A 27750-nucleotide genomic window follows, 5' to 3' on the forward strand; every position below is an offset into this window, starting at 1 on the left:
CACGTTCTCATTTGCAGCAACGACCTGGGGAATAGTTACAGGGGAGAGGAGGGGGATGAATGAGCCAATTGTAAACTGGGGATTATTAGGTGACCATGATGGTTTGAGGGCCAGATTAGGAATTTAGCCAGGACACCGGGGTTAACACCCCTACTCTTACAATAAGTGCCATGGGATCTTTAATGACCTCAGAGAGTCAGGACACCCGTTTAACGTCCCATCCGAAAGACAGCACCCTACACAGGGCAGTGTCCCCAATCACTGCCCTGGGGCATTGGGATATTTTTTAGACCAGAGGAAAGAGTGCCTCCTACTGGCCCTCCAACACCACTTCCAGCAGCATCTGGTCTCCCATCCAGGGGCTGACCAGGACCAACCCTGCTTAGCTTCAGAAGCAAGCCTGCAGTGGTATGCAGGGTGGTATGCTGCTGGCTATATATTACCTGGCCTCCTTTTATTTTCACAGAGATATATTACCTGGCCTCCTTTAATCTTCACAGAGATATATTACCTGGTCTCTTTTAATCTTCACAGAGATATATTACCTGGCCTCCTTTAATCTTCACAGAGATATATTACCTGGTCTCCTTTTATTTTCACAGAGATATATTACTTGGCCTCCTTTTATCGTCACAGATATATATTACCTGGACTCCTTTATCTTCACAGATATATATTACCTGGACTCCTTTATCTTCACAGAGATATATTACCTGGCCTCCTTTTATTTTCACAGAAATATATTACCTGGCCTCCTTTTATTTTCACAGAAATATATTACCTGACCTCCTTACCTGGCCTCCGGATACAGATAGCTCAAGAGGTATGCTTAGATACGCATTTAAAAAATGTTTTACCTTTAATTAAGCATAATGAGTATGTCTCTAGATTGCAGGAAAAAGCTGTTTCAGGTGTTTGAAAAATTCTTCAACTTTGCGATGGGGGGGGGGGGGGGGGGGGGCATAGACCCCCTACAGACCACCCCCCAGCAATCCTAATGTACTTTGTGACCCCTCCGATTTTTGGGGTTCATGACGTCCCTGTTCGTAACAATTACTACTAGTGCAAACATGCAACAATTGTGAGAGTCCCTAGCAAGAGTACATGTGTAGCATTGCAGTGAAAAGTAATAGGACAAGGAATACTGTTTTATGGACCATGATTTGGTGTGGGGAATGTGTCAGCCTCCCTTGATGTCTATTTTGAATCAAAAGCCCTATTTACTCAGACTGGATAGAAACAAAGCTGACATGGGAAACAAGGCTGGTGCCACTAAATATCAAGTGGCACCCCCTTAGAAAGGCTATGTCTTTGAACAAATATAAAATGACAGTGTGCCACAGGGTGATTACTAATTCCACCTGCGCTAAATTGGTAACAGCATATATAATGTATATACTGTTTATATTGGTGAGGTTCCTTGATCGGGTAAGAAAATATATAGTCTAGGTTTGAAATGACAAACTCTGCTCAGGCAAAGTCTGTAGAGACAAGTAACATTGGACTCAATTGTTTAATTCGGTGTCTTGTCTTGACTTTTCAAAACAATGCAATTTTTCAAAGTGATGCTAGCTAGTCTTTTCCTGCATCCTGCTCTGAAGGTGGGGTTGTACAGTATATGATGCCACTGTATTGGACTGTCCTCTTTAATTATTGAACAAGTCAAAATTGACAAAAATGTTTTTTACTTAGGAGTCAAAAGGTGATGGTGAGGTCACAAAGGCCAAAGAAAAAGCACTGCTGCCTCACTCCTAAGATGTGATATCATTCCCAAAGTAGAAGTAATTGCCGCAAAGAAAAAAACTAGAATGTCTGACCATTTGTCAATAGTAAACCAATATCCATAGGCTGTTTTTAGCAAAGAAACCAGAGTACATATACTGCCATCTATTTGAACATTGGGATTTTCACATATGAGGTGGGGTAGACAATGGAGGAGAGCATATGGGGCTGGCAGAGAAATTGGTTGGTGTGTGCTTGTGTGTGTGGGGAGATATTTGTATCTCCTTCCACTGATTACCTCAGTTGCTGAATCAGTCAATATGGCTCCAGAGGGTGGGCTCTACCCAAGCTGCTGCATTCACTGGGATCCGCCAGGGCTTTCCTTAACCCATAGACCACTGCTGCTTGAAAGAGCCACACTGCATTGTGTGAGCAGCAAGCCTATTGATTTCTCTACCTAGCATTATGGATAAGTTCACTTAATTATTATTTTTGAGGTCAACTGAGGGTCATCTATTCCCATACAGGAGACTGTACTGTCACTGATGTAGATAGCTTTGAAGAAATATAACATGGCGTAGCATGGTTTCAAGGCTAAGATTGGCTTTTCTGCTAAGCTGTTTTTGTTCCTTATGTTCTAGATTTATTTTACCTTTATTTAACTAGGCAAGTCAGTTTAGAACAAATTCTTATTTTCAATGACGGCCTAGGAACAGTGGGTTAACTGCCTTGTTCAGGGGCAGAACGACAGATTTGTACCTTGTCGGCTCGGGGATTCGATCTTGCAACCTTTCGGTTACTAGTCCAACACTCTAACCACTAGGCTACCTGCCGCCCCAATTACTGTACTGTCCATTTTCAGGAGCATTTTCTGCCATCAACAGATTTAACTGAACCATGCAACCCCTCGGCGAAACCACAAATTTCTCAAAAGAGCATTGACGGTGGCATACCATCACTTGACATGGACAGACGGCATGAAATACTCACCAGTCTGGTTGCCATAGAACTGATTCCCTTCAGCCTATCCTCACACACTAAGACAACAGTTAAAGAGGGAGAAAAGGAGGAGAGGATATGAAGGCTTAGAGAAATACCCATCCTTGTGCACACTGCATGACTCACACAAACACACACTGTCACACACAAACTGTCACATACACACTTACACACACCTACATCGAAAAGCACCCGATATTGTTATCTAGGAAGTGCTAAAATGTGAATCAACACTAAGGTAAAACTGAAATACATTTAAAAACTTGTAAGAACAAGGAAAGGTCATTTTTTCCTCTACAATACGTTACAACTAAATGAAAATATATAAGTATGAGGTAATTGCATGAAGTCAGGTCATGCACCCGTGTGTCAGTAGAAAAGCAGAATAATGCATCTTTTGTTTGCTGAAGGGGCCTTACATTAAGGAACAGGGCCACATAACAGCACTTAGACCTAATCACTTCCTCTGGGAGATTATACCACCTCAACTCTTACTGCATAGGATCGCAAGACTCTGCACACAGCACACCAACATACTGTATGTTATGCACTGTTGTTCATGTATACATATAGACTAGTTGAAGAATAGTGTTATTTTTTCATTTCTCCTTTGCTGCTATTGAGATTGAGGACACTGCATGCATTAAGAAAGCAACATGCAGTACAACAGGTCATAACAGTTGATTCACAAATGTATAGCCTGTTTTCTTATCCTTTCCAAGTGCACATCATTGTTTTAATTTACACTGATATGTAGGACCTTACATTTAACAGTTCAAATGTGTATTTTATTCTGTATAATGTTAATTATTGTCGTATTTTGTATAATACGTTTTAACAATTAAAATATAGTGCAATACAACACCGACTATTTTTTAAACAGACGTGCAAGAAAACCCTCAAACTTCTTAGGCAACAAAGGTAGTCTATGGCTATGTGAGCCCATTTGTAGGCTATCCAAAAATATGAATGGTTCAAAAATAGCTTGCTTTTAATCCTATTTACAATTCTACTAACAGTTGTCCCAGTGCAGTCCCCTCCTTGGCTTTGAGCTTCTGTAGCCTACTGTGTGCTCTCTGACCCCGGTGGCAGTCCTCTCGCAGACTCGCGCTGCACTGCTCCGCTCTCTCGGGCTCCCCCCCTTCTCTTCTCACATCGAGGCTCCTATCTCGCTCGTTGGCTTTCTGTCGCATTTCCTCAAGAGCCAGCCGAGGGTCTCCCAGGGTCGAAGGTTCTGCCCTGCTAGCCACGACCTCCACCTCTCAAGACCTCCAAGTTGTCTGCGTTATCTATGGGACCGCGTTTTTGACAACATAGACAGAGAGCTAACCCCGAGAACATATCTACCGGATGAACGGAACTCGCCACCCGTTTGGCAAGAACATCGCTGGGAAAAAATAACGAGGCACAAAGCGGTGGGTTAGGGGTGATTTGTCATTTACGAGCCATTCGGATACAGAGGTTTCTGTCGAGGCTGTAAATGTTGCTATTCGTAATATTGTAGATGAGAGAGCTTGGTTTATGTTTGTATTTTGTTCTGTAATGCAGAATAGGCCTACAATAAATGAGGAAGAACACGATCTTGTAATATCGGGTGAGAGGTTCAATTTAGTATCTTCTGTGTCTTTAGGCTGATTGGTAGAAATGGTGCATATATTTAAAAATCACCTTTTCCAAATGTTGCAGCGTGAAACCAAAATTAGAGGGAACATATGTTTTTATGTAAAATATCCTCTTACAGTTCAGCTTGTAGATAATCTGCTTGTTACAGTTGACTGATAGTAAATGTCTGTCTGCACTCTGCACCGCTGCTAACCGGCTAATGTTAAATTCGTCTGGGTAGTTTTTATGTTTTAATTTTCAGTTTCCAATGTATTGAACAAAAGTGGTGTGGTTTAAGTTCACTGTTTTGTCACCTGGCCAATACAGCAACTACAATTCGTGTGGTTACATTGTATCAATTCACTCTGTCACTTTTACATTTGTAAAAAAAAATGTAGGCCTGGGTTATTTCAAGCCTTTTGATTGGAACACAATGCGTACAGTAGTTTGATATTATATATTTTCTACTGATGTTACAGTATTGTTAAATGTTTCATGTTCAAGCTTGTTTTGTATCCTATCTACTGTAGTTAAAATCTATCAACACTTCAGAAGACATTAGCGAGAAATATGGAAGTGTATCACCTCTTCTGGTATTAGTGGTTGAATAATTCTTATAATTCTGGGTGTCTTCTTGATGTTGTTTTTGTACAACACAAGTGGTTCACTTAAAGCTGTCATTTACAGCAACACATTATTTGTAATCATGTCTGCTGCACAATTACTGTATTTTGAGGTGTGTTCCTCTCTTTTTGTTTGCGGTGGCCAGTTGTCCAGAGGGCCGGTGGGTCTGAGTTAGTGAACGGGGCTGTTCTGAATGATGCCCACTCCCTAAAATGGTTCTGGATCCTGGTAAACTAACTGCCCATGTCCCAAGCAGCAGAGCCATGGCTCACAGAAACCCTCCCTCTCAGGGCAAGGTGACTGTCACTGTGGACGAGTACAGCTCCAACCCCACACAGGCCTTCACCCACTACAACATCAACCAGAGTCGCTTCCAACCACCCCATGTCCACATGTGAGTATCTATCTAGCCGCAGACCTGCACTGTATCTATCTCTTTCTCATCTGATGGGCCATTACAGTGCACAGAGGATTGATTGATGAATGTGTTCAAACAAAAGAGTAAACATCTGGCCTCATAACATCCACCACCATACCTTCTGTGTGCTCTATTCTCAGCGCACATTAGCTTGTCTTGAATAGATGGAGTATGACTTAAACATGTATGGTTATCCTCAGTGCCCTGTCAAATAACCTACAGTGTGTGAGGTTAAAGTGTGTGAGGCGGAAGCCACCTTTCATGTTATTAACGTAACGGAGGTCAGAGGTGAGGTGGATTTATAAGCTATTTAACAATGCTCCTTTGACCTCTGGGTCACAGCTCAATTCTAAGTAACTTCCCTATTGACTTCTAATCATTAGGATGTAATGAGTGTTGCTGTGGATGGGATGGGGCCTGGGGTGGTCAGAGTGGGAGGCAGGTGCTACTGGCTGGCTGACTGGCTGGCTGACTGGCTGGCTGACTGACACACAAAACTAGCTTTTCCAGCAGAGACAAAACAAAGGTGTAAGACAGATGCTGTCTTTATAGAAGTCAGGACTTCTGTTAACCAGTGTTTTTCACTTAGTCCACGATTAACCTTTTTTTAAATTGCAGTTTTTAAATCACATCTGCGCTCTCTTTGTTAGTCTTAGAGCATGGACAGATGTCTCAGTACAACAGCGAGGTGGACCTTGTATCAGTTAAATTGTTTATTGAAGCTATAGTAATCAAATTGGATGGAGCATTTTAGAACAGGACAGTGGAGAGTGTAATTAACGGAAGAAGCCAAAGTCAGCAGTGATAGAGATATAGGTACGGTAATTCATTAATATCTGATGGACACATGGCAAGAGTAGGGAGTAATCAATAACCTCCTGGATTTTGTGATGATTTGCATTAAAACACTTTGGTCGACTCATTCAAACTAGCAGCTAAATCTATAATTTGCCAGCATGATTCCATGCATCGCAGCTGGGCAGTTGGCCAGCCCTGGCAGCCCAAAATTCCACATGAGTTCACAATCACTGCCTGGCTCCCAATGACAAGGCAACTGTGAGACTTTATGAGGGACCTGCACTAGCTTAAAGGTTGGATGGCCAATTCCAGTTTGGGATTCCTTAGACATCTTTAGAGAAGGCTGTTTTATTTGTAATATTATTTTCCTCCAATATAAAATAATATTATTTTTTTATATTGGAGGTTGCTGCACATGACACATTGACAACCTAGGTTACATTTTCAAATGGAGGGCTGCTTTAATAATTTGACACAAACTCATACACTGATTCTGCTGTCCCTCTTCGATGACAGGGTGGAGCCCATTCCCTATGACACCCCTAAACCCTCCGGTCATACACGTTTCGTCTGCGTGTCGGACACACACTCCAGGACAGATGGGATCCAGATGCCATACGGGGATGTCCTTCTTCATACTGGGGACTTCACTGAACTGGGCCTACCCTCTGAGGTCAAGAAATTCAATGACTGGCTAGGTAAAGAGAGTCACACACACTGCTGTTTTTTTGCTCTGAGCCCTCAGCATCAGGGACGGTTCTTGCCGCCCTAGGCCAGACCAAAAATGATGTTGAAAAGACGTGTAAAATATGCATTTTCCAGGTGTTGAAATTAGGTTAAATTTAGGTTCTTGAATGAAAGGTGAAAATATGTATTTTATGGACGTCTATGTTTGGCCCAAATCAAGGCTGGTCCAGACCGGATAAAATCTGAACCAAACAAACATAAAACAATTTGCATGACGATGCGCCAGTAAAGGAGAACCTCATTTCAAACAAGTGCATTAGTGATTGGTTCAGATTTGGTCCGGACCATAAATCAATGTTCCTGGACATTCAAATGAAGACCAGTCTAGACTGCACCAAATCTGAACCAAAAAGAGAAGTCCAAAAGGCATCGGCGTCGGTCCGTGCTTACTGAGGTGTAGCCTACAGTTTTGCCTGAAATTGAATTTTGTCAGCTGCAATGGTAGGCCCACCATTTGTAAAACAGGCTTTTGCATTGGCTTTATTAGGCCTGATTCACGTTGCTAATCAATTTGTCTACTTAAGCTCTGAATATCAGCTGCCCAACTTTATCAGGAGTTAATGTGAGCCTGTTTGCGATGTGTTTACACAGCGGGAAATGCAGAACTGTTTTTTTTATTGCTATGATCAGCTTGTCCAAAAATGTACAGATACAAGCTTGATGCGGGGGCAGGGTAGCCTAGTGGTTAGAGCGTAGGACTAGTAATTGAAAGGTTGCAAGTTCGAATCCCTGAGCTGACAAGGTACAAATCTGTCGTTCTGCCCCTGAACAAGGCAGATAACCCACTGTTCCTAGGCCGTCATTGAAAATAAGAATTTCTTCTAAACTGACTTGCCTCATTAAATAAAGGTAAAATAAAAAATGCAACTGATCATGTCAATTGGGTGAAACTCCTGGACAACAGTTGATTTTCCATTCCATATGATCCATTTGACTTTGGCCTGTTTTAAGGATATGTTTGTTAACATGACAGCACATTTTTTTATTTGATTGGGCGCCATCCCTCGTTTGATTGGAGAAACCTACATGATGTAAAAAGTGTGCGTCTCATTATATTGTCATAGATTTTATCTCCAGCCTATAGACTACAGAGAAGGCCCCATACTCTTTCCACTATATCCTGTATCTGCTACATGATTGATGTTTGATAATTTTGTTGACGTAACGTGGAGGAGCACCGCAACGATGCGTCTCTCCAACAGCACCCTGCAGAGACAAACTGAGAATGGACAAGCAAAATATTTTGCGCCCCTGCCTTTGACAAAGTGGGCACTGTTTATCACAGGGCGGTATCAGTGGGCTTAAAAGCCCATTTTGCCACTGGTTGAGATATATTGTCATTGGGTTTGGGCAGAATTATGTGAGGTTTTATGTGTTGTTGTTGTTGGAGGTCTTGGTCAGTTTAGCTCAGAAAATGTCTCCCTCGTCAATCTGCCGCCATAGGCGGTGGCCTAATCCTGCCTAATGAGCGTGCCGGCCGTGCTCAGCATACTGTACAGTAACCTCTATCTTGACTAAAAAGGTTATTTGCTGTAAGTTACTATACCAACCGTATTTGGTATAATTTGGACTTCCTTATTTAAGCAAAAACTATTCTCCTCATAAAAATTGTCTGCTTTGACGTTATTTAATATTTACTACTGTAAATTAAACATTTGAAATTAAGAATCCGCAGAAAGGAAGAAGTAACTTTCCTTGAAGGCCACACATTAAAACACTGCCATCCTCCTCAGTTTGAAATACATTTTAGCCTACAGCCGAGAGAAAATAGAGTTGAGCTTTCAATTTGAGCCCTATACAGAACTGATGCGGTAATATAAGAGGTAACTGGGACAAAGGACCTCTCTCCAAGAAAGTAAAAAGGTCAAATGAAAAATTGTAAAATTCCCCTTTGTTGACTGAGATGTGCGTTGGCTGAGGTCTTTATCTGCAGTTATTGCTCTTTTGTAAGAGGGGAGAAAAGTTCACCCTGGTCTGAGGAGGTCAAGAAGCCTTAACCTTTTCATTTGTGGCGTTTTACTTTCATGGACCATTCCCTTAACCTCTCAAAGGCAAGTTTCTATTCTAGTGAATGAATATTGATTCACCAACTGGGGTATTCCTAGAGACCATGCTACTGGCCAAAGCTATGTAGTGTTTATATTCTGAACATGTTACTTGCCTTATGTTGAACAGTAACAGAAAGCTATCTATCCCATCCATATTCAACATGTCTTTCCTGCTGTCTCTCCTGCAGGGAGTCTACCTTATGAATTCAAGGTGGTGATTGCAGGGAACCATGAACTGACGTTTGACAAGGACTTCATGGCTGAGCTGGTCAAGCAGGATTACTATCGCTTTCCCTCCGTCTCTAAGCTGAGACCAGAGGACTTTGACGATGTTCAGGCCCTTCTCTCTAACTGTACTTACCTGCAGGACTCTGAGGTCACAGTCAAGGGATTCCGCATATATGGGGCACCATGGTAAGTTGCTCTCTTGTCTTGAGATAAGTATCATGACTTATTTACTTGTAGTCGATAGTGTTAAGATACAGTGACTATAGAGGCTAATCGCTGAGTGACAGACTTTTGCATAATATGGCCTCAGTGACACTGATCACTGTACCTGAGTTTGCCAGGGTTGCTCAAATATTCTTTACATACAGTAGAGGTCATGACACTTTGTGTGGCCACTCTCTTTGCTTGCTTATTAAGTCCCTGAATGAGTCTAGTTGAGTTTTTCTTAGTCGTGTGTGTCCATGGTGGATATGAAACACTGCAGACCTAGCCCATGCTATTCACTGCTTCTAAGTTCTACATTCCTTATTGCTTTCTTCCATTGCCATACCTCATTGAGGGGATTGCCTTGTGTTGTCCTGAGTCCTGACAGGGACTCCATGTCTTTTATTAGACACAGAGTGCGTGAGAGAGAGACGTCTGTGGTTAGTTGGGTGTGGGTCAGTGCCAGCCGTGTCCTCCTGTCCTAGACTTGGGGCATGTCCTGACACGCTACAGGCTGCCGTGGAGACAGACATGTACTTACAGTGTACTCGGCTCCAGACTGTTATGTCATCACACACCCATATCCTCAGCCAGCCACACCGCTGAGTCTGGGGCCCAGTTAACCCTTCACCCACTGCTTTTCTAGTTTCCCTCCGTACTACGGTGTCACTGCTGAATGAGTGATCTCTGTTTGGATTAGGAAGTCAGACGGAGGGGTTTCTAAGAGATCAAGCGAAGAGTTTCGATGTAGGCCTATCGCATGATGCTTTGATACGTTTTAGAATGTTGTGTCTGCTCCATATTTTCTATATTTATTCCTCTGAGACACTTTTTCAAAAGGGGATATTGAGGCTATAGTTACAAAACGTAACGTAATGAATAGAGCTAACCGAACGTTATCCCCATTCCTGGTATTTCTGTCCTATTCTCCCCAGTAGGGTGGACAGGGACAGGCAGGTTGGCTAGCTGTACCAAGGCCCTGGGTGGCTGGAGAGGGTCGAGGCCAGAGCAGTGGAATCAGGCCATTGTGTGTCAGTCTGACCTCCACAACTCCCTGCTGGCTGGCTGGCTGGCTGGCTGGCTGGCTGGCTGGCTGGCTGGCTGGCTGGCTGGCTGACACACACACACACACACACACACACACACACACACACACACACACACACACACACACCTCCTTTTACAGGCTCTCTCTCCCCCAATCCCAGATCTAATAATGTTCTGTGAACCACATGCCCCCCTCTGCCCGTGTTGTTCTTCATCAGTCGCTGGACGTGTGTTCTGGGAGAGAGGGGTTTAGGGGGCTTTTGTCTCTTCAAGTCCCAGCTGAATAGGTATGACTACCCTGACAATGACAGTCTGACCAGGTGTAATGATGATGACAGTGAGAGAATTGGTCTTTTAGGTTTTCATACCTTAACCTGGCTCAGTCACTATTATATTATATTTGCGTCCTGAGCCCAACTCTCATTCTCAGGGGTTAACCCTCCCGTCTTGAGGTGGGAGCTCTTCTAGCATGATTTAATCATATATTTGCCACTTCAAAGATGCTGGATATCCTGGTGATAAAGAAATGTTTCTCACATTGCAGGCAGACAGGAAAGGGCAACAATGAGGGCAGAAACATAGCTTTCCAGTCACAGAGTAGTGCTGAATCAAATGATTATCTTGGAAGGGGAGCAAACCAGCCACCCAGATGCATGATGGGAGGTCTGTAGTAGAGCTCTGTGGTCGTCATTACAGGGGCTATTTTCCAGATCTCTGAGCCTCTCCAGCAGGAAGTGGCTTTTGTTCCGACACGTTCTGGTTCTTTTGTTGGAGCGTATGGATCAAACCCTGGGCCTGACCCCCGCACCCCCTTTAGGGACTGCATTCCCAGCAGGCCACAGTAACCGTTGTCACCTCAGAGCCTAGTGATCAGAGGTCATTTCCCCCGCCCGGGGGGGGGGGTGATTGTCAAAGACAGAAATTCAAGACCTTGACTTCTAGACACTTCTGATAGCACTGCAACAGACTTTAGCCAGATAGCATGTCTGTCTGCAGACTTAAGCTTCGCATTTACATAAAATGTTCCTTGTCTCCTAGTAGAATTGAATAGCTAATACCTCATCCTTTCATGGCAGATATACAGTAACATGACCACAGTAGCCATCTCAAATCAAATGTTATGTCACATGCTTGGTAAACAACAGGTGTAGACTAACAGTGGAATGCTTACTTATGGGCCCTTCCCAACACTGCAGAGAGACATTTAAAAAATAATAACATAAGGAATAAATACACAATGAGTAACGATAAGTTGGCTATATACATAGGGTACCAGTTCCGAGTTGATATGCAGGGATACGAGGTAATTTAGGGAAATATTTGTATATAGATAGTGGTCAAGTAACTAGGCAACATAATTCAGTAGATAATTAACAGTAGCAGCAGCATATGTGATGATTCAAAATAGTTATTGAAAAAGGAGTCAATGCAGATAGTCCGGGTAGCTATTTGGTAAACTATTTAGCAGTCTTATGGCTGGGGGGAAGAAGCTGTTCAGGATCCTGTTGGTTCCAGACTTGGTGCATCGGTACCGCATGCTGTGTGGTAGGAGAGAGAACAGTCTATGACTTGGGTGGCTGGAGTCTTTTACAATTTTAGGGCCTTCCTCTGACAACGCCTGGTATAGAGGTCCTGGATGGCAAGGATCTGGATGTACAGCATGGCTAGCTCAGAGCAGGGGGAGGTGTTATACTGTAGACAGCATGGCTAGCTCAGAGCAGGGTGGCAGTCTGAGTCTGGCTTTAGAAAATCAAAGACTTCCTCTAATCCTCTTATGGCGGCAGACACACACTGGTCATGTGACCTTTTGGGTTTACATTGGATGAGAGCCCGTCAGGCAGAGCCACAAAGAAAGTGTGGATCTATGTTGCCATGGAAACCATAGCAGAGTCGTGTGTGTGTGTCGCTTCAGTGTGTGTTTGCCATTAAAGCACTTCCACTGTGTGTGTGTGGGTCAGTGAGGACAGCATAGCTCTGAGCCTGCATTTCCCCCAATCTCTCACATGGACACCCATGCTGGGCTGGTAATGTACTTTATTGACTGGGAGACTGGTCTCACTGTCATGTGTAGCTTTGATTTCCTGTCTGTTTGTGTAGCAGATAGATAGGAATGGAAAGCTGCCTGACTAACTGCCAACAGTGTGAGAGCTTAGCCACAAATAAACTGTCTGTTTATGGAAATAAATAAGGCCATATCTGACTCTGAAATGAGGTTGTAACTCCCTGGGTAAGGGCTCCAGTTTCAGCATTACTTGGTGGAAATTCCTACTATTGCTCAATGTGTGAAAACCCTCTTTCTAGTCACAACAACTTGGGACTGACCTCAAGTCATAGGCTGAATCACAAATCACTCACTCGGAGGGCCCTCCGATGGTTTGCGATTCACCGATACTGTGGCAACCAGTGTCTTGCAACAGTCAGCGCAATATATGTGCATGTTATTTTCGGTCTAGTGTGTGTGTATTACATCGGTTTTCTACTCTACCCTGCTCTGCTCTACCCTCCGCTCTACTGTGTTCTACCCTGATCTACTCTACCGTGCTCTACCCTGCTCTACTCTACCCTGCCCTACAGGCCCCTGCGAGGCCTTACCTGCTGAGTGCTGACATCACTGATTGTAAAAGTGACCTTTGGCCCAGGGGTGCAAACTGCACGTCAGTGTTAATTAGCTGCTCATGTCGCCAGCGCTACACTTCTCAGATCTCTCTGCACTGCCCTGCTCTGGCCCCAGCTCTGACTGACTGCAGTGCAGTGCTGCACTTCTCAGATCTCTCTGCACTGCCCTGCTCTGGCCCCAGCTCTGACTGACTGCAGTGCAGTGCTGCACTTCTCAGATCTCTCTGCACTGCCCTGCTCTGGCCCCAGCTCTGACTGACTGCAGTGCAGTGCTGCACTTCTCAGATCTCTCTGCACTGCCCTGCTTGGCCCCAGCTCTGACTGACTGACTGACTGACTGCAGTGCAGTGCAGCGCTGGAGGCTTTCACGCTCACCCAGCATTAGGCAGTCAGGCAGGTCAAACTGGGGCACAGGAAGAGAGGCCAGGCTGCCTGAGGGGGGCAGGCAAGGGGAGGGGGCAGGCAGAAGAGCGGGTCAGACAGACAATAAGCATAGCCCAGGGAGAGGTAGAGGAGGGGAGAGGTTGAGATTAGGAGTGGGATGAACACCCTCAGAGGAGGAGATGCCTGCCCTCTATTCAGAGGATTACCATTTTGGATAAGCTCCAGACTACCACAAGGCCACAGTGGATTCAGAAGGCTAGGCCTTTTGACCTATCTTTGGCAGGTTGAATAATGGTTAGGGTTTTATCTGGTTTCAATGCCCCCCCCCCCCAAAAAAAATATCTGCAAAACCGCTTTCATATATATATTTTTTAATTAGCAATCGAGATGATTAAATTGTCAAATGTAATGGCCAAGCCTATCAAATTGCTTATGACACAGTCGTAACTAGCTATGACAACCACTACACCAGTGGTTCTGTCTGTATCAGTTCAAGTGGCTTTATTGGCATGGGAAGCATATGTTAACATTGGCAAAGCAAGTGAAGTAGATAATATACAAAAGTGAACTAAACATTGAAAATGAACAGTAAACATTACACTCACAGAAGTTCCAAAATAATAAAGACATTACAAGTGTCATTATGTGTAAATATACAGTGTTGTAACGATGTGCAAATGTCATTATGTGTATATATACAGTGTTGTAACGATGTGCAAATGTCATTATGTGTATATATACGGTGCTGTAACCGATGTGCAAATGGTTAAAGTACAAGAGGGAAAATAAATAAGCATAGATATGGGTTGTATTTACAATGGTGTGTGTTCTTCACTGGTTGCCATTTTCTTGTGGCAACAGGTCACAAATCTTGCTGCTGTGATGGCATACTGTGATATTTCACCCAGTAGATATGGGAGTTTATCAAAATCGGGTTTGTTTTCAAATTCTTTGTGAATCTGAGGGAAATATGTGTCTCTAATATGGTCATACATTTGGCAGGAGGTTAGGAAGTGCAGCTCAGTTTCCACCTCATTTTGTGTGCAGTGTGCACATAGCCTATCTTCTCTTGAGAACCAGGTCTGCCTTTGGCGGCCTTTCTCAATAGCAAGGCTATACTCACTGAGTCTGTACAGAGTCAAAGCTTTCCTTAAGTTTGGGTCAGTCACACTGGTCAGGTATTCTGCCACTGTGTACTCTCTGTTAGGGCCAAATAGCATTCTAGTTTGCTCAGTTTTTTTGTTAATTCTTTCCAATGTGTCAAGTAATTATATTTTAGTTTTTCAATGATTTGGTTGGGTTTAATTGTGTTGCTGTCCTGCGGCTCTGTGGGGTCTGTTTGTGTTTGAACAGAGTCCCAGGACCAGTTTGCTTAGGGGACTCTTCTCCAGGTTCATCTCTCTGTAGGGGATGGCTTTGTTAAGGAAGGTTTGGGAATCACTTCCTTTTAGGTGGTTGTATAATTTAACGTCTCTTTTCTGGATTTTGATAATTATCGGGTATTGGCCTAATTCTGCTCTGCATGCATTATTTGGTGTTTTATGTTGTACACAGAAGATATTTTGTTTGTCCGATTTTGTGAATTCTTGGTTGGTGAGCGGACCCCAAACCTCACAACCATAAAGGGCAACGTGTTCCATAACTGATTCAAGTATTTTAATCCAGATCCTAATTGGTATGTTGTATTGTATGTTCCTTTTGATGTCATAGAATGCCCTTCTTGCTTGGTCTCTCAGATCGTTCACAGCTTTGTGGAAGTTACCTGTGGCGCTGATGTTTAGGCCAAGGTGTGTATAGTTTTTTGTGTGCTCTTGGGCAACGGTGTCTAGATGGAATTTGTATTTGTGGTCCTGGCGACTGGATCTTTTTTGGAACACCATTATTTTGGTCTTACTGAGATTTACTGTCAGGGCCCAGGTCTGGCAGAATCTGTGCAGAAGATCTAGGTGCTTCTGTAGGCCCTCCTTGGTTAGGGACAGAAGCACCAGATCAGCAGCAAACAGTAGACATTTGACTTCAGATTCTAGTAGGGTGAGGCCGGGTGCTGCAGACTGTTCTAGTGCCCTCGCCAATTTGTTGATATATATGTTGAAGAGGGTGGGGCTTAAGCTGCATCTCTGTCTTACCCCACGGCTCTGTGGGAAGAAATGTTTTTTTGCCTATTTTAACCGCACACTTGTTGTTTGTGTACATGGATTTTATAATGTCATATGTTTTTCCCCCAACACCACTTTTTCCATAAATTTGTATAGCAGACCCTCATGCCAAATTGAGTTGAAGGTTTTCTTTAAATCAACAAAGCATGAGAACTTTGCCTTTGTTTTGGTTTGTTTGTTTGTCAATTAGGGTGTGCAGGGTGAATACGTGGTCTGTCGTACAATAATTTGGTAAAAAGCCAATTTGACATTTGCTCTGTACATTGTTTTCACTGAGGAAATGTACGAGTCTGATGTTAATGATAATGCAGAGGATTTTCCCAAGGTTGCTGTTGACGCATATCCCACGGTAGTTATTGGGGTTAAATTGGTCTCCACTTTTGTGGATTGGGGTGATCAGTCAGTCCTTGGTTCCAAATATTGGGGAAGATGCCAGAGCTAAGGATGATGTAAACAGTTTTAGTATAGCCAATTGGAATTTGTTGTCTGTGTATATTTTATAATTTCATTGAGGATACCATCAACACCACAGGCCTTTTTGGGTTGGAGGGTTTTTATTTTGTCCTGTAGTTCATTCAAGGTAATTGGAGAATCCAGTGGGTTCTGGTAGTCTTTAATAGTTCATTCTAAAATTTGTATTTGATCATGTATATGTTTTTGCTGTTTGTTCTTTGTGAGCCAAAAAGATTGGAGAAGTGATTTACCCATACATCTCCATTTTGGATTGATAATTCTTTGTGCTGTTGTTTGTTAATGTTTTACAATTTTCCCAGAAGTGGTTGGAGTCTATGGATTCTTCAATTACATTGAGCTGATTTCTTCTTTTTCCGTTGTGTATTTCTGTATTGTTTTAGTGATTCACCATAGTGAAGGCGTAGACTCAGGTTTTCTGGGTCTCTATGTTTTTGGTTGGATATGTTTCTCAATTTCTTTCTTAGGTTTTTGCATTCTTCTTCAAACCATTTGTCATTATTGTTCATATTCTTCGGTTTTCTGTTTGAAATTTTTAGATTTGATAGGGAAGCTGAGAGGTCAGATATACTGTTAAGATTTTCTACTGCCACGTTTACACCTTCACTATTACAGTGGAACGTTTTGTCCAGAAAGTTGTCTAAAATGGATTGAATTTGTTGTTGCCTAATTGTTTTTTGGTAGGTTTCCACACTACAGTCCTTCCATCAATAGCATTTCTTAATATTACTCAGTACCTTTTGGCTTTTTCTCTATATCACTTTGGTCAGGTAAAAATCCCACTGCTTACACCAATTACTCCACGCTGTGTGTTTCAATGAGCCTGCCCTCCTCAGTCCATGTATGTGTCAGTCGGGGTAAGAGGCCTTGCTATTACCCAACCACATCCACCACCCAGGAGCCAGCTAGAGCTTGTTACCCCAAAAACATCATCATCCATACAGCTTATTACAGGACATCACAAGTGCTTTAATCAGCCTCCGTCTAGCACCACAATGTAATGACCTGTGAAATAACCAACCAGAGCCATGTAGAGCCCCTTTACCAGAATTAATATTAAGTGGCTAATTTGACTAACCAGACCCATCCTGAGCTATCTCTGGAGAAAAGACCCTGGATGAGATGACTGATGTGGTATGAACTGTGTATAGCAGAGATCATCAACTAGATTCAGACGCGGGCCAAGTTTTTTTGTTGAGTGCTTGGTCAAGAGGACAGAACATAATTACAAATCATTTGTAGACTGCAAATTGACGGCAAGAAGCCCAAATATATATGATGTTTGACTAAAGCATAATCATTGCAAATCTTGCTTACATTTGTGGGAATACTTGGGAACATATTTATTTTCAATTAAAATCACTTGGAGCTAATTTCCTGGTGTCCAACAATGGAAATGAAAAAACTCTGGGGCCAAATGAGACCACTGCCCGCGGGCTGCTAGTTGGGGAACCTTGGTGTATAGCCTACTGATGATCACTACCAGGCTGGAATGAAGGAAGGAAAACGGACATTGACACTGAGGAGGGTGCTTTAGAATAGCAGCTTCTTGGTAGTGTTGAGTGGGTGATTGGACCAGTGCAGTGTCACAACAAGCCTGGCTGAGTACATGGCACGGTGACGTCTAAGGTGACTCGTGTCTGCCAGAAGCTAGGACATCTGTCCAGGCCAGTGCACAGCAGAATGCAGCATTTGCGACATTTGTGACTGAGTACACGTGTTTCCTAGGTAGTGTAGCAGCCCATGGCATTACAGACAGACTGGACAGACGGTAATCCCCCAGGCCCTTCATTTCCCTCTCAGTACTACTTCTGCTGCAGCTGAGTTGTTCAACATTACAGCCAGACAGCCATATGCCCTTCTCTTGTAGTCTAGTGCTAGTACAACCCCCACATAGTCCTGACTGAGGTGATTCATATTTGAAGATTACAGTAGCCCTTTTAGATTGGAGAAAGTTGAGGTACTCGCAGGGCAGTGCATTAGAGTAGCTGACCTGGCCGCTTTCATAAATATCCTGAAGCTAGGGGTGTGGTTGGTGCACTGTTTTAGAGTTAAAAAGGTCTGGGCACTGTCTGGGCCATGTCTGCATTCAGTATCACGTTCAGCTGACAGGTCACCAAGCTCAAGTGGTGATACTGCTCAAATCAAACAGATGATTTGCTGGCTTGTTGTGTACATTGAACAGGGTTGCCATATTGAATAAGAGGACCTTGTCAGAGCTAATCTTGTGTGTGTGTGTGTTGTGCGCACACGTACAGGTGTGTGTGTAATGACAGGGAGAGAGGTGATGATCATATAGCAGCAGGTCCAGACAGTGGCTGTTATTTCAGGGCTTTAATGTCTGCTGCCTGCCTGCTGCGGGGGTCAGGGTGGGAGTCAGCCAGCAGAAACATTAGCCTAGCAATGGTGAAAGATTGCACCCCTGTGTATAACCCAACACGCTGCATGCTAAAGCAGGCACTGGGCTTTATTTACTCTGCTATCAATCACAATCAAGCTGCCACTGGCCTCTTAAATAAGAGGTCCAGGCACTCAGATTAGGACCCAGCATTATTTCAGGGTTCGATACTGTGACCAAGACTGTTCGACCTGGCAGTGCGACACATTTTTTGTTTATCATTATTTATTCAAACAGTAATGTTTAATTGACCAAAAATTAACCAACTTTCTGAAGAGGAAAAAACGGCAGAGGAATACCCCTGTGTGTGTGGAGTGCCCGTACAATTTGCGTAGCCGTTAACGATGTTACTGATAGCCTAATCCTATTCGGGTATATGGAAATGCAAGTAGCCTGTGCCTACCTGGGAAAACCATCATTATTTGCATCAATCCAGTGGCCATTTGTAGAGCCCAACTGATATAGGATTTTTAGGTCCAATACTGATTTTAGGGATGCAAACTTCACTGATCACCAATATATGTGACCGACCTCCTTGATTCTGACTTATGTAGCAAATTTTGAGAAACAGATGCCTCAAGTCCTCAACTGGCAGCTTCATTAAGTAGTACCCGCAAAACACCAGTCATAACATCAACAGTGAAGAGGCGACTCCGGGATGTTGGCCTTCTAGGCAGAGTTGCAAAGAAAAAGCCATATCTCAGACTGGCCAATAAAAATAAAAGATTAAGATGGGCATAAGAACACAGACACTGGACAGAAGAACTCTGCCTAGAAGGCCAGAATCCCGGTGTCGCCTCTTCACTGTTGATGTTGAGACTGGTGTTTTGCGGGTACTACTAATTAAGCTGCCAGTTGAGGACTTGTGAGGTGTCTGTTTCTCAAACTAGACACTCTAATGTACTTGTCCTCTTGCTCAGTTGTGCACCGGGGCCTCTCACTCTTTCTATTCTGGTTAGAACCAGTTTGAAGGGAGTAGTACACAGCATTGTCTGAGATATTCAGTTTGTTGGCAATTTCTCGCATAGAATAGCCTTAATTTCTCAGAACAAGAATAGACTGACGAGTTTCAGAAGAAGGTTCTTTGTTTCTGGCCATTTTGAGCCTGTAATTGAACCCACAAATGCTGATGCTCCAGATACTCAACTAGTCTTAAGAAGGCCAGTTTTATTGCTTCTTTAATCAGCACAACAGATTTCAGCTGTGCTAACGTAATTGCAAAAGGGTTTTCTAATGATCAATTTGCCTTTTTAAAATGATCAACTTGGATTAGCTAACACAACGTGCCATTGAAACACAGGAGTGATGGTTGCTGATAATGGGCCTCTCTACGCCTATGTAGATATTCCATAAAAAAATCTGCCGTTTCCAGCTACAATAGTCATTTACAACATTAACAATACACTATATTTCTGATTTAAAAAAAAAAAAAATAATAATATTTCACCTTTATTTAACCAGGCAGGCTAGTTGAGAACAAGTTCTCATTTGCAACTGCGACCTGGCCAAGATAAAGCATAGCAGTGTGAACAGACAACAACACAGAGTTACACATGGAGTAAAAAATAAACAAGTCAATAACATAGTAGGGGGGAAAAAGAAAAAAAAGAGAATCTATATACAATGTGTGCAAAAGGCATGAGGAGGTAGGCAATAAATAGGCCATAGGAGCGAATAATTACAATTTAGCACATTAACACTGGAGTGATAAATCATCAGATGATCATGTGCAAGTAGAGATACTGGTGTGCAAAAGAGCAGAAAAGTAAATAAATAAAAACAGTATGGGGATGAGGTAGGTAAATTGGGTGGGCTATATACCGATGGACTATGTACAGCTGCAGCGATTGGTTAGCTGAGCAGATAGCAGATGTTTAAAGTTGTTGAGGGAGATAAAAGTCTCCAACTTCAGAGATTTTTGCAATTCGTTCCAGTCGCAGGCAGCAGAGAACTGGAAAGAAACATTTACATTTACATTTAAGTCATTTAGCAGACGCTCTTATCCAGAGCGACTTACAAATTGGTGCATTCACTTCAAGAAAGGCGGCCAAATGAGGTTTTGGCTTTAGGGATGATCAGTGAGATACACCTGCTGGAGCGCGTGCTACAGGTGGGTGTAGCCATCGTGACCAGTGAACTGAGATAAGGCGGCGCTTTACCTAGCATAGCCTTGTAGATGACCTGTAGCCAGTGGGTCTGACGACGAACATGTAGCGAGGGCCAGCCGACAAGAGCATACAGGTCGCAGTGGTGGGTGGTATAAGGTGCTTTAGTAACAAAACGGATGGCACTGTGATAAACTGCATCCAGTTTGCTGAGTAGAGTATTGGAAGCTATTTTGTAGATGACATCGCCAAAGTCGAGGATCGGTAGGATAGTCAGTTTTACTAGGGTAAGTTTGGCGGCGTGAGTGAAGGAGGCTTTGTTGCGAAATAGAAAGCCGACTCTAGATTTGATTTTGGATTGGAGATGTTTGATATTAGTCTGTAAGGAGAATTTGCAGTCTAGCCAGACACCTAGGTACTTATAGATGTCCACATATTCTAGGTCGGAACCATCCAGGGTGGTGATGCTAGTCGGGCGTGCGGGTGCAGGCAGCGACCGGTTGAAAAGCATGCACTTGGTTTTACTAGCGTTTAAGAGCAGTTGGAGGCCACGGAAGGAGTGTTGTATGGCATTGAAGCTCGTTTGGAGGTTAGATAGCACAGTGTCCAAGGAAGGGCCAGAAGTATACAGAATGGTGTCGTCTTGATTGATTGATTTATACAGAGAAAAGAGTCGGCCCGAGAATTGAGCCCTGTGGTACCCCCATAGAGACTGCCAGAGGACCGGACAACATGCAATTTGATGTTATTTCAATGGACACAATTTTTTGCTTTTCTTTCAAAAACAAGGACATATCTAAGTGACCTCAAACGTTTGAACGGTAGTGTAAGTTGCTAGCACAGATTGCTTGCTTGCTAACTACCTTGCTGGCCAGATAGAGCCTTACTTCATTGCTGGTTAGCTAGCCAGCTAATGTTAACCAAGTGAGAGTGTGATGAGGACAGGGTTGCTTGCTTTGTGAAGTGTACTTTTGATTATTTACTTATTCAAATATGCTGTCGCTGGCTGTGGCAAGCTACTCACGTTAAACCACCATGACCACTCTTACTCTCACCATTCAGTAAGTCACGACGTGAATGATTTCAATGAGCAGCTTTTAGTGTTCCCTATTGAAAAATTCTAAATGTGACTGCAAATGAGCACACATTTATGAGCAAATGAGCACACACTCTACAAACATAGATGGCACGTCCATCAGCTAAGTTTTCCCTAAAGTAGCCTAAATTGAATTAAATTGCAAAAATTGTATACCCTAATTAGCCTACTCCTGTCTATACAGAAGTAAATAAAATAATTCATAATAGGCTACTACACCAGAAAGCATGATTTGGCCACAGAGGATCATTAGCTTTAAAAAAGAACAATGTTTTAAATCACAATGCCTACAGTCGGAATACAGTCGGAATGGCCCAGAGGTAGTCAATCAGTTAGCCTAGTGATGACAGCCAGGGTGGGAGAAGACACAGCTAATCTTGTGTCTACGTGGTCAAGCTAACCACAATCTCCTACCCACAATATTCCCCCTCCTGCCCCCTCTTCTCCTCCCCCCTGCCCTCCCCCCCTTGTCCTCCCTCTTATCCTCCACCCTGCTCCCACTTTCCCTGCTCCCCCCTACTCCCTCTTCTCCTTCCCCCTCCCACTCCCTCTTCTCCTCCCACCTCCCCTCCCTCTTCTCCTACTCCCCTCCCCCTCCTAATCCCACTTTTTATGCTCCCGCCTCCCCCCTCCTGCCCCCCCCTCCTACTCCCTCTTCTCCCCCTCTCCTGCTCCCACTTCTCCCCTCTCCTGCTCCCTCTTCTCCCCCTCTCCTGCTCCCTCTTCTCCCCCCCCTCTCCTGCTCCCCTCTCCTGCTTCCTCTTCTCCCCCCTCTCCTGCTTCCTCTTCTCCCCCCTCTCCTGCTCCCTCTTCTCCCCCCCTCTCCTGCTCCCTCTTCTCCCCCCCTCTCCTGCTCCCTCTTCTCCCCCCCTCTCCTGCTCCCTCTTCTCCCCCCCTCTCCTGCTCCCTCTTCTCCCCCCCTCTCCTGCTCCCTCTTCTCCCCCCCTCTCCTGCTTCCTCTTCTCCCCCCTCTCCTCCTCCCTCTTCTCCCCCCCCTCTCCTCCTCCCTCTTCTCCCCCCCTCTCCTCCTCCCTCTTCTCCCCCCCCTCTCCTGCTCCCTCTTCTCCCCCCTCTCCTGCTTCCTCCCCCCCCCCCCCCCTCCTGCTCCCTCTGCTCCTACTCCCCCTCCCTCTCAGCATGGGAACATAATAGCGCCCTCAGGTCCTGGGGAGCATGCCCCCCCCCCCCCCCCCCCCACCACCACCACATCCTGGCTATTACTGGCTTCCATATTGAGCAGCACAACTCATTGTTCATATCTCGTCTATGTTTGCTCTGCTGGGTTGGAGAGCGACAAGAGAGACGCTGGGGAAACGCAGGATTTATCTACCCGCTGGTGTCAGCACTGAGATCCAGGTGTAACACAGAACAGGTTCTGCTTTGAATCACAGGGTTGGAGAAGGCAGTGTAGCCCAGCCTGGAGGAAAATACACTACATCACCAAAAGCATGTGGACACCACCTGCTAGTCGAACATCTCATTCCAAAATAAAGGGCATTGATATGGAATTGGTTTCCCCACTTTGCTGCTATAACAGCCTCCACTCTTCTGGGAAGACTTTCCACTAGATGTTGGAACATTGTTGCGGGGACTTGCTTCCATTCAGCCACAAGAGCATTAGTGAGGTCGGGCACTGATGTTGGACGATTAGGCCTGGCTCGCTGTAGTGTTAAGATTTCCCTTCACTGGAACTAAGGGGCCTAGCCCAAACCATGAAAAACAGCCCCAGAACATTATTCCTCCTCAACTAAACTTTACAGTTGGCACTATGCATTCACCTGGCATCCGCCAAACCTGGATTTCTCAGTCGGACTGCCAGATGGTGAAGCATGATTCATCACTCCAGAGAACGTGTTTCCACTGCTCCAGAGTCCAATGGCGGTGAGCTTTACACCACTCCAGCCGATGCTTGGCATTGCACATAGTGTTCTTAGGATTGTGTGCGGCTGCTCGGCCATGGAAACCCATTTCATGAAGCTCACAACGAACAGTTCTTGTGATGACATTGCGTCCAGAGGCAGTTTGGAACTCACTAGTGAGTGTTGCAACCAAGGACAGACGATTTCTGCGCACTTCAGCACTTGGGGATCTCGTTCTATGAGTTTGTGTGGCCTACCACTTCGCGGCTCAGCCGTTGTTTCTCCTAGACGTTTCCACTTCACAATAACAGCACTTATAGTTGTTCGGGGCAGCTCCAACAGGGCAGACATTTGATGAGCTGGCTTGGTGGAAAGGTGGCATCCTATGGCAGTGCCACTTTGAAAGTCACTGAGCTCTTCAGTAAAGCCATTCTACTGCCAATGTTTGTCTATGGAGATTGCATGGCTGTGTGCTCGATTTTATACACCTGTCAGCAACGGGTGTGGCTGTAATAGCTGAATCCACATATTTGAATGGGTATCCACATGCTTTTGTGTATATATAGTGTATAAAGGTGCAGTCAATATGAATGGGCTGTTTGTGAGCTACTCCGTGCATGGCTATGTCAGACCCTTGCTACCGCACAGTGGAGGCTGTAACAGAAATGCTGATATTGTATGTAACACAAGACCATACAAACCTTTATGTACATTTGAAATTAACTTGGCAATAGTGGCATGGTATTAGTTTTGTTTTCATCTTGATTAAAGCTATAGAAAATGTGCAAGATGCTAAATCAGACAGTGTGTGAGTCTCAAACTTGGCCCAGAGCCTCACCTGCACTGGAATGGCTCTTGGCGTGAAATACATCTTTGATCTGAAGGGAAGTATCAATCTGCAGTGTTTGTATGTGGTTAATGTCCCCCTAGGCAGCAGCCCTGTGTTGAACCCTCCAGAGAGATCTCCCCCTGCATCACGGTATAGCCTAGACTGTTCAGACAGGTTGATGAATGCACTGCGGGCCATATCAGTCATATAGCCGCAGCTATCAGCGTTCATTTAGTCCAGACCAAATAGCTTCCACTTCGACCCCTCCCTCCTCCCCCCGTCTCCCCAACCTCTTCCAGTTAGCTCTGGCCAGAATTAGCCGTGACCTTGGCCTGACGTGTGCCGTTCTGTCTGTCCATTACGGCCGGGGCAATCTCTTTACCTCCATGTGCCCTGGCTGTCGGTAAATAAAGGCAGTAGTCAGACAGACATACTGCTGTGTGTCAGGAGGCCAGGGTCCCAGGGGAGACATGAAACTCTTATTAACATGCTTCTTCTCATTGGTGCTGACAGCTTAATCCATTTCCAGTGTTTGGATGACCTCTGTTATGCTGTGGCACGGGCCAGAATGAATGTCCTAGTCGTGCGATAACCCTCTATCTCCCTCAATGGCTGGCTGTCTCCTGTTCTCCCCCCCCTCCCCGGAGGCTCTGCCTCCCCGCTCGCGCGCTCTCCCTCTGTCTCCCCCTCGTGCTCCTTGTCCCCCCCCCCACCCCCACCCTCGGGTGCTCTGCCTCCCTGCTCCCGCGCTCTCCCTCTCTTCCCCTCACGCTCTGTCTCCCCCCTCTCTCTCTCTCCCCCCTAGTTCTCTCTCTTGTGCAGGTGTGTGTGATGTATATTTCTTTTAACTGTTTCTACTGTGTGTTCCTACAGGACACCGTGGTTTAATGGCTGGGGTTTTAACCTTCCCCGCGGCCAGTCTCTATTGGACAAGTGGAATCAGGTTCCGGAGGGCATAGATGTTCTCATGACCCACGGACCTCCCCTCGGTGAGTTGACTTCATAGAACCCCAAAACACCCCATTCTACAGCCTTTCCCAAAGACTGCTAAAACAGCTTGCACTTATGAATTTGCCAGTATAGTTACTGTCACTCATTCATTGAACTACTGGAAGAAATGGAAGCAGAGAGAGGGTGACATTTTTCTTACGTTAAAATGAGCAACAAGCTTCAAAGACTGCAGTGACGAGTTTGGTATTTTTTGACTCTATAAAACGGTGTGTAGGTGTAGCTGAAGAATGGGAGTGTCACATCAGGTCCAACTGAACAGGTTTTCTTTGTGACCATCAGCAAATTGTAATTCATTTACAGCACTGAGATCGCCTATATGATCCATTCAAACATTCACAGCACATATAACGGTAATACCGCATCATTGTTTTCTAGTGTAATTCCGATTCTCCAGCACACCTTCATTACATTAAATCATTGAGATTAGTTATTTAAAACATTCCATCCATTTACTCTCGCAGAGAGTTTCACTTCCTGATAAAGTGCTTGAGGATAATGGCAAACTTCACAGATTGTGTCTAAAACTTTGCGTTTATCTGTGCATTTATACAACAACGTTAAGATATGGAAAATGTCGCCCTTAGTTTGTCTGACCTGTTTCACTATGTTATGAATGAAAACGCTAATGTTCAATTTATTTCTGCTATGTTCATTTGTCTTTGCAAAGGTTAATCAAGTGTGTTAATCAGTCTATTGTTGTGGTTTGGGACAGGTTTCCGGGACTGGGTTCCCAAGGAGCTGCAGAGAGTGGGCTGTGTGGAGCTGCTGAACACAGTACAGCAGAGGGTCCGACCCAAGCTCCACGCCTTTGGGGGCATCCATGAGGGTGAGTGTTCTGTGCTCTGACCTCCATGGTCCTGGTTCTATAATGGACTGAACATCCATGTTAGGAAGTCGTCAGATTTCAGGCAAAACGCTTCTTAACATGTATGCTGTTCTAAAGAATGACAGTTAATCCTGAATCAGTTCATCCTGAATCCTGTGCCTGTTATTGTCTCTGTTTTGACTCTGGTGTCTAATGTCTTTGTTCTCTGTCTGCAGGGTACGGCATTATGACGGATGGATGCACAAATTTCATCAACTCCTCCACCTGTACAGCCAGTTTCCAGCCCACAAACCCCCCCATCGTATTTGACCTGCCCAACGCATAGAGCATCGTAAAATAAACCAGCATTTTTTTTAATTCAGTTGTACGAAATGCTAATCTTCAAGATATTTGTCTTTTGTAAACTGCTTGTAAAAATGCATGAAAATCGGATTCTGGTAATGAAATGATCTTTGTAAAATATTCCATATTTTCCATTCGTTTGCATTCGCTGAAGTGGCTGGTTTTCTGTATCATTGTTTTCTTTGTTTCCTCTATGAAGATGGATAAGCGCCTTGCCTCACAGGCAAGTACACTGCCTGACCGTAACATTACTCTTTACATAAGCAATACTTGACCTCATGATGATGATTGAACATGCATTTGGCATTGTAACTTAAATTATTTGGTCTCTGTTAAAGGCCTGTGTATTGTTAAAAATGAAGCCTTTGAAATGAAATTGTATGTTGACATTTGTATGAAATTGGTCCAATTATTATATACCCAGTATAGATGAATCTCTTGTGCTCTCACACTTGTGTAGGAGCTTTATGTGTACTGGTGCATCATCTCCCTTCATCTGGGGCGCAACGTTTTGGAACGTCCAGAGAGAAATATGCTATGTGGAACTATCTGCAATGTTCGACCACATTTGGCTACTGAACTTAACTGTGTTTTTCTCTAGTCAAGGTCATTGATTGACTGGCCAGTCTTGTGGTACCGTTTGACATCAAACCGTTCATTCCCATCTTATGAATAATCAGCTGTAAAGAACACTTTCACTTGATGTTAATTGAAAACAGATGCTGCATATTCCCTAATGACCCCATCTTCCATGGAGTACATGTGAGTCAGTGCTTGTGTGAGTTTTCAACATGCACGAATCAGGCATTTTAATATCACTTTAAGATTTGTATCGATATTCAACAGCTGTAAAATATTTGGGATGCCCTCTAAAGTACAATTTTGCTAATTGTTTTGTTTTTTTCTCAGATTTTTGCACTATGTGAAAATGCTATCTTGCTAGCACAAAACAAGTTGCCAACGGTAGTCTTCTGTCATTGTAAATGCCTGTTTAGTTTCCTGGTTTATGAAACTTTTTTAACTTGATGAATTTAGTTGCCTTTATATGCAAATAAAATTGAAAGATTTTTACCTGTTGAATAGCTATAAATTGTTTTGTGTTTTACCTTAGTGAATTCTTCATATCATCAAAAAGTCTTATTTGCCAAATTATTTCTAAAACTTAGTTGGACCTATTGTTCTTTATCACTTGTCTGGGAAATGTCTGCTTATCATTATGA

General features: G+C 44.0%; 1 protein-coding gene across 1 annotated transcript; it reads left to right on the plus strand.

The window, feature by feature from the left end:
- The first annotated feature begins 3825 nt into the window (after positions 1-3825).
- Positions 3826-27610, plus strand: LOC129862177 (metallophosphoesterase MPPED2-like). The gene is made up of 7 exons (XM_055933580.1): positions 3826-4136; positions 5093-5341; positions 6680-6861; positions 9147-9372; positions 25225-25340; positions 26075-26188; positions 26404-27610. The coding sequence occupies exons 2-7, from the start codon at positions 5160-5162 to the stop codon at positions 26511-26513; spliced, it is 930 nt and encodes a 309-aa protein (XP_055789555.1). The 5' UTR covers positions 3826-4136; positions 5093-5159; the 3' UTR covers positions 26514-27610.
- The last annotated feature ends 140 nt before the right edge of the window (positions 27611-27750 follow it).

This window comes from Salvelinus fontinalis, chromosome 9 (assembly GCF_029448725.1).
Source record: "Salvelinus fontinalis isolate EN_2023a chromosome 9, ASM2944872v1, whole genome shotgun sequence".
Classification (NCBI taxonomy): domain Eukaryota; kingdom Metazoa; phylum Chordata; class Actinopteri; order Salmoniformes; family Salmonidae; genus Salvelinus; species Salvelinus fontinalis.

Bases quoted from the DNA above. Each gene is read 5' to 3' on its own strand.
- LOC129862177 (XM_055933580.1), top strand. From the start codon at position 5,160: ATGGTTCTGGATCCTGGTAAACTAACTGCCCATGTCCCAAGCAGCAGA. The intron at 25,341-26,074 runs GTGAGTTGACTT...GGTTTGGGACAG, and splicing joins GACCCACGGACCTCCCCTCG to GTTTCCGGGACTGGGTTCCC. The intron at 26,189-26,403 runs GTGAGTGTTCTG...CTCTGTCTGCAG, and splicing joins CTTTGGGGGCATCCATGAGG to GGTACGGCATTATGACGGAT.